Genomic DNA, 7,549 nt, shown 5'->3' with positions numbered 1-7,549 from the left:
TCCGAAAAGGAAAGTAAAAAGAAAAGCAAAAAAAAAGGGAAGGGTGAAAAAAAAACTTGCAGTGTTGTGCAAACAGTCTCTCAGGGGGAGGGGTTGGATTTAAATTCCAAAGGGGTCTCAGAACTCGTTTCCTAGTCCCCCAGTCAGCTATGTGTTTGTGAGAAATCGGCCTTTTTGTCTTTCTGAAAAAAGACTAAATCTACATCGGTGGCCCAGTCTAAGTTTGCAATTCTTTGCACTTTCTATTCAAGTGAATGAGGGTGAATGAAGTGGCCAGGGACCCTTTATTTGATCAGCTCAATTGCATAAAGTGACGGAATTCTAATGTATTTGCTTAATATCCCGGAGAAGGCTGTTGCTCTCTATGCGGGGACGCAAACAATGCACCTGTTTCTCGCATTCTGACCGCGACACATCCTTTATCAATGGACCCCCCATTAAACCTGAGAGTAAAAAAAAGGGGGGACATGTTGAAATCAGGGTAAAAATCTCAGGCAAAATAAAACAATGAAATAATAAATAAATATGAAGGGTAGGCTAAATTATACGATAAAACAAATTTGTTTGTAAAAAAACAAATCACGATTTATCACAGCATTTATTCTTTTGTCAAAAACAACTTAGATAATTAATGTGGTTTATAACATAATATTTTGAGTTTCTGTTGATTAAACCAATCTCCATTGTATTAACTCGTTTTTTTATTTATTTCCATGAACTCAAAATTTTAAGGCAACCATGCAGGTAACTTAATTTTTTAAGTAAAACCAACAATATATTTTTTACAGTGCAATTGTATTATATCCAAATCAAATAGAATAGAATAGAAAAAAATGCTGGGTTGTTTCAACCCATGTTTGGACAAATATGGACAAACTGTTGTGTTTAAAAATGTATTTAAACCAATAGTTATGTTTGTCCATATTTTGCCCAAACATTTGAAACAAGCCAGCATTTTTTTTTTCGTGTGTGTGTCTTTGTGTGTGTAAAAATAGGCTAAATAGTATGGAAATACAAAGTACACCTGGTGCATGGTGAAATTCGCTAAGAATTAAATTAAAGAATATATATCTGATATTATTTCTGTCCTCCGCTCAGGTTTAAAACTGGACGTGCACAGTGAGTGTCTGTGCTGATGAATGAGTCCGCTTGTGTTTGCTGTGACTGCGGCACAGTAACTTCATGCATCCTAATCAAGAGCTTCTCATTCATTTATTCCAATCCGTCGCTTGTGCTTTTCCTCGAAGAAAAGCAGCGCTCACCTGCCTGATCCGATGAGCGAATTCATAGCGAAAAAGATGTTCAAACAATATGTACAAATTTATTTTATAATAGCCTACATAAAAAGCCAATAAATAAAATAGATTTTGCTACACCAGCAAATAGCAGTGCTGTATCTTTTAATTATAATGTTTGTATTTCAGCGTTATTCTCTAATAATAATAATAATAATAATAATAATGTTTTTGTTTTGTATTTGTTTTCACACATGAGTGTACGTAATGGCTGTCTGTAAAGAAAGAGAAAATCATAAGCTAAAGGCACAAACGAATACAAGAGCAATTATTTAAGTTTACACAATTTTAATGAAAAAATATTCTGATGACCAAGTTTATAATTTAATGCAGACGTTTTTGCACATCTTTTAAAAGCACGCATGCTTGAACAACACAAAGTCTTGGAAAAAGGCATGCTTTATATCTCAACAAAAAGTACAAATGTACGGCATTTTAATACACATGGTCACCACGGCTTTAAATTAAACGCTCACAAAAACATTTCCTGCAAAATAGAATGTAAAACATCTAAACTAAAAAGTGCATTTGACACAATTCAATATCACTTATTTGCAATTATTCACATATTTACTTCTTGATGACCCTTTGCTTTAAAACTATTTAAACTTTTTTTTCAAGTTTGCCATGATACTGTGTGTATGTGTGTGTGTGTGTTTTTTAGATCAAGTAGGATAGTATTTGGTTTGCAGACTGAGACAAGTTTAGTCGTCTAGGAAAGTTAGTTGCATGACTACACGAGAGTAGAGAGCATTCCAACTTACAATTTGTTTCAGCGCGATAACAATTATAACCTGTAAAAACGACGAGCGCTTTTGCCTTGCGCGATTCAAACACGAAGCAGATCGCAGTGCTTGGAATTTGTCAGCAGTTCAAACCCCATTCGAATAAACACGTAAAATTCTGGATATTTAAAATGTAAAAACTCTCCATTTTACAATACGATATCCGTGTCGATCCATGTGATTGGACTCATCGAAAGCAACACTTAAAAATCTCAACACATATACACATAAATTACCATCACTGCAACATAGATAGCTCTTGCCTTGATTGTATAGCCAGTGTTTTTTCAAGGTCTGTTATTAAAATTCAACTTTGGAGTACAGGTGTCGACCGGGGAGGCCCCCACGTTCGCGGGTGTCAGTGCACAGCGACCGACTGCAGCGTCGCGGGACCCGTCAGAGTCTCGCTCGGGGTGGCTGGGCTGCTTTGGCTGGTCGCTGTCTGCGGGGACGTCGGGCTCAGCGACTGGGGAGAGTTCGATAGGAAAGCGGGGATGTGGTGAGGCAACGCCGCCGGGGTGGGCTTGATCGGGACGGGGATCGCCGGTAAGGTCTGTCCGCCGTGGCAGAGCGACTTGATGGGCACACCGTAGGCACTGTAATCGCTGGTCATGGAGATGGGCGCAGCGCTGTCCATCATGCTAGTGCTGTACATATGGGGCCAGGCTGTGGTCAGCTGGTTGTGCAGAGGGTACCCGGTGGAGAACGCCAGCCCTCCTGGCACTTTATACTCTCGGGCGATGATGTTCTCTATGGCGAACGGGTGCTTGAACGTGGACGGCTGGGACACTCCTAGGTTGTAGCTGGACATCTGGGGGAGGTGGGTTCCCAGGGCGCTGAGCCGGATCTTGGCGTGCTGCTGGAGGTAGTGGGCAGCGTCCGAGGGCTTGCTGGGTGCCAGGTGCTCTGATGTCATCACCTTGAAACGTTTGCGGCGTCGCAGGAAACTCCCGTTCTCGAACATGTCGCCGCAGCTGGGGTGTAGCGCCCAGAAGCTGCCCTTCCCGGGCTGGTCCGGGCGTCGGGGGATTTTAATGAAGCAGTCGTTGAAGGAGAGGTTGTGGCGCAGGGAGTTCTGCCAGCGCTGGGTGTTTTCCCGGTAATAAGGAAAGCGGTCCATGATAAACTTGTAGATCTCGCTGAGAGGAAGCATCTTCTCCGGACAACTCTGGATGGCCATAGCGGTGAGGGAAATGTAGGAGTACGGCGGCTTCTGGTCGCTGTAAGTGTTTCTCCCGGGTCTAGGCATCCTGTCCAAAATTCCGGAATTAAGCTGGATGTCTGTCCTCAGTTGTGTTTTATGAGTTTTCTTTCTGTTAAGAGAGCCGAGACTCGTCCTGCAAGTTCACTTGCTTGGAGCTGTGACCTCAAGAAACAAGAAGTAGTAAGGTTTCCTTCTTCCCAGGCCAGCTTGAATGGACCAGATCCCCTCTCTCGCGTTCTCTCTCCTTCTTTCTTGATAAGACTAAGAGCTAAGTGGCTGCCTCCATGTCCTTCCTCTAACCATCTGATAGTTTTATGTGGCGACATGGGCAGAAAAGACCCCTGTAGAGGCGCTTCATTAATGTGCCACTTCTTTGCTATCACATGACAATCGCCTTGGGAGGAGGGGGGCTGGGAGAAAGGCATAATCTGGTTTCATTTACACCTATTTACATGGACACCTTGGGCCAATAGAAATCATTTCCATTTGAAGACAGAGCAAAGGGGTGAAAAGGCTCGGCAACCGGAATTGAACTGCGATGGCACCCGGTAACAGTGTGTGAAGGTATGTGTGTGAACCTTTCTGCGCGCTTCGTAGGGTGCTTGGTCTACAATTCACACGTACAAATGGAGCTACTGAGCAATGGGATGTTTGACATGGAAATTGGCTGGAACTTGCATGCAGTTTGCATTGTATCGTCACAGTTACTTTTTGCTTGTCTTGCTGTCATGACACAGTTCGTATGACTTTTGCCTGTTTTGTTATGCCTCCTTAGAGCGAAAATGTCAATTGCATCCCAACGTAAACATGTGGAGGGCAAATTGAACCGTGTAGCGACACATTTTTTTCCCAGCCGTTTCCACATGACTAACCAGAGCGCCTCGTTATTATAATGAGCCAAGGGAGTCATACATGTGTCATTTAGCCCATAAGCATATGTTTATTAGCATCTAGAAAATGTTCCACGGATGGTATTTTACTACAGTCAGGCGATAGCCCTATATGTTTTATTAAATCACGATAAAGGTTAACTATAATCACACTAAAAAACTTGAAACGGAAGTTGCTGCCTTAATTTTTTTAATGAAAGTTTCAATTTATACGCGGATTATTTTATTTCACGACCGCTTTGATTATTTAACGAGTTGAAAAATCTGGTAGAAATGTAATAGATGGAAACAAAATGTTGTCATGGCATTGATGAAAACATATTCGCGGTGCGATTAATAACAATGCGTGCTTACAAACGGCTGCTAAATAATTACACATAGTTCATTAGTATTACACGGTGCTTACTTACTTATGCAAATACACATTAACACTGTAGTGTAAAGTGTGAACAAATCACCACTTTTTGCCAATGATTAATATTCTCTTAATTTTAAAGATGTAGCCAGATCTCATTATTGCGGGTTTAAATGCGCGAGCACATCCGACAATATTAACAGCAATACTTGAGAAACCTCTTCACAAAGCCGACGACGGGATAAATATAAAAAGACACGACCTATGTGCAGATTAAGGCTTCCAACATATGTTAATATAATATAATTCACTATAACAGTCGATTCAATACAATGTATTTTATTTAAAAAATAAAAGCGTGATTATTTTTTTTCCTAATGCCACACAAGTGAAGTGACCATATAGAGGTTACATAAGCAAATGTGCAAACATTTAAAAAAAAAAAAAAAAAAAAAAAAAAAAAACCTTCTTGAAATGAAACTTCATAATGCCAGGCGGGCTTTTGTGCTCATGTAAAGCAAACTGAAAAGTACTTCAGATATGCAAATAAAGCCTTCAGAGTGGCCTTGTGAAAACTGTATAAAATATCCATAAGTCAATTATATGAATGTGAAAACCAAATGGAAGCCTATTTTGAGCAATGGCCATTCAAGCTTTTTTTTTCAGAGCTCACCAAGGGCCACCTTTCCGCTTGGCGAGTTTGCAATGCGATGGACCACACACGAGCTTGCGGATTTGCTCATAATTTATGCAAATTTTCCACCATAAATCCACCAATGAGACCCCTGACTGCTCTGACGGATCGCGAATAGAATCAACCATACAAGTGATTAGAAGCAATACGCATTGTTTATTTTGATGCCTGTTTGGAAGATGCAGGAGGGAAGAGGTCTATCTAAACCGCGAGAGCGAGAGAAAAAAGACTTTTACCAGGCAGCTAATATTTACAAAACAGGAGGAAAGTACCAAGCAAAGCGTTATAGTTTCCTTGGTTGCCACACAATCACCGTCTCAAAAACACTTTCTTTCCAAGCTAGGAAGTCATGCAGCTTCTCGCTGCGCCGTGAAGTACTTCTTCTTTTAACTTGTCATTCCTCTGCTTGTGTATTGACAGAAAAGGGCCAAAGGAGTCCAATTTTCCAGGCTTCTTTCACATGGAGTTTTCCAGAGTTCTTCCGATGCTGTCTTTGGAAAGCAACGTCGAGGTTGTGTGTGACAGAGCAAGTATTCTTCAATGAATCTGCCATGGTATCCGACACCTTCAGCGAGAGAGAGACAGGGAGAGTTTGTGTTTGTGTTTTCGTGTGTATACCGCTCATAAAAACACTCTATTCCTCTGCCCAAATGTTTACCCAGACAAGAAACAATAGAAAAACAACTATGTGACTTTCTAGTGTTCATGGAAAGAAAGGAGGGACTCGAAAAGGCATACAAATAACAAATGCACTCAGAAAAAAAAAATCACACTTCACATTACCTTTTTTTAAATAGCTATTTCTGAATAATGTAAATGGACAACATGGTGTTTTCAACTTATGCATAGCTCAGGGGACTTATGTGCTACATGCCAAACTTTTATATTCACAAATTTGTCGGTTATACAAATTAAAAGTTTTGAACTCTACAACGCATCGCTAAATTGTTGTTATACTTTTCTGCACCAACACCATTAGAAAACATGGAATTTTTTTTTTTTGTGGTGATAAATTACCCCTATCCAAAAAAATACAATTATGCCATTTATCATTTTAAACATGTTAGTTAAAAATGAAATTAATTACTCGTTACACTTTATTTTAAGGTGACGTTACATTGGAATACAGTAGTCCTACTTCACTGTAAAAAAATATGTTCATAATTTACTTTTTTCTTTTTTCAAATCAACTTAAAAAATGAATGTGGTTCAGATAACACAATGTTTTGAGTTTCTGTTGATTAAACCAATAATGTATATTACCTCATTTTTTTTATTTCAATAAGGTAACCAGCTAACTAACTTTTTAGGTTAAACCAACAATCTATTTTACAGTGGAGTTACGGTTAGGGTTAGGGTTTGGTCTAGGGTTATAGTTACTTGTAAATATGTATGCATAATTTACTGTTATTATAGTAAGTACATGTGTAACGTAAAATTACGTCACCTTAAAAAAACTTACTTTCCAAGTGAACATGTCGAACTAACATTAAAATACGCATACATTCAAATTTAAATTGAACACAAATAGGCCTATGTAAACATCTAAACCCATATCACCGCGTGTGCTGGTCATTTTCTTACACACTGTCTATCCTACTTTTCAAATCGCTCATCAAATCGCTCATCTACAAAGCGTTCCCAGATCTTTTAATTACACGTGTACCGTGTAAAATATATTAGTAATATTATGCAAATGAGCCCATTCGCCCGCGCGCTCCTCCGCTGATCCTACAGACACGCAGGCAAATGTTTTCACAGTTAATCACGCGCACAATGGCACAGTATCAACCTGTGATGAGAGACCACCCAACTCATGCACTTTTTTTTCTCTCTCTCCTTCCATTTTTGCGGGATAAAGTTTCCGGCAGCTGTCATGGAAATCAGCTTTGTCCTTAACTTAACGGTTAACCAATGTGACGAGGACGAGCAGCGCGTATTTGTTCGTTGAAGATTTGCTGCTTTTTTCTTCCCTCCAGCCCCGCGCGCTACGGATAGTGCACTGCAAATGCCAACGCGATTCCTGAATGGCTCGAGTCCCTGCAGCAGTAGATCAACTGTATAATGTGCGAGTGAGTTTGGTCATTTGTACAAGCTGAACAAAGGTTGGTCTAAGCCAAATTGCATTGCACTTGTGAACCGGGGGCTCTAGTCTTAAGTATCTTTTACAGCTGGAGGGACCGAGAACAATTTTGTGTGCGTCTGAAAAAGGCAGAAAAACAAAGGCACTTTCTGAAGCATCTTAAAGTAGAGTAGTGAGGCGTGACATTCCCAGGGCGATGGGACACAAAGGCTGAGGTCACGCGGATGAAAAAGAGAATCAAAC

The 7,549-nt window shown here is 40.2% G+C and overlaps 1 protein-coding gene across 1 annotated transcript; it reads right to left on the bottom strand.

Annotated features, from left to right (window-relative positions):
- Nucleotides 1-1,563: 1,563 nt before the first annotated feature.
- foxb1a (forkhead box B1a) lies at nt 1,564-3,374 on the bottom strand. Its single transcript, XM_056264943.1, has one exon. The coding sequence runs from the start codon at nt 3,327-3,329 to the stop codon at nt 2,439-2,441; it is 891 nt and encodes a 296-aa protein (XP_056120918.1). The 5' UTR covers nt 3,330-3,374; the 3' UTR covers nt 1,564-2,438.
- Nucleotides 3,375-7,549: the final 4,175 nt, after the last annotated feature.

Source organism: Rhinichthys klamathensis, unplaced genomic scaffold, assembly GCF_029890125.1.
Source record: "Rhinichthys klamathensis goyatoka isolate OS25496 unplaced genomic scaffold, OSU_Roscu_1.1 h1tg000228l_1, whole genome shotgun sequence".
Classification (NCBI taxonomy): Eukaryota; Metazoa; Chordata; class Actinopteri; order Cypriniformes; family Leuciscidae; genus Rhinichthys; species Rhinichthys klamathensis.
The sequence above is the reverse complement of the archived record's forward strand: the minus strand, read 5'-3'. Positions and strand labels throughout refer to the sequence as shown.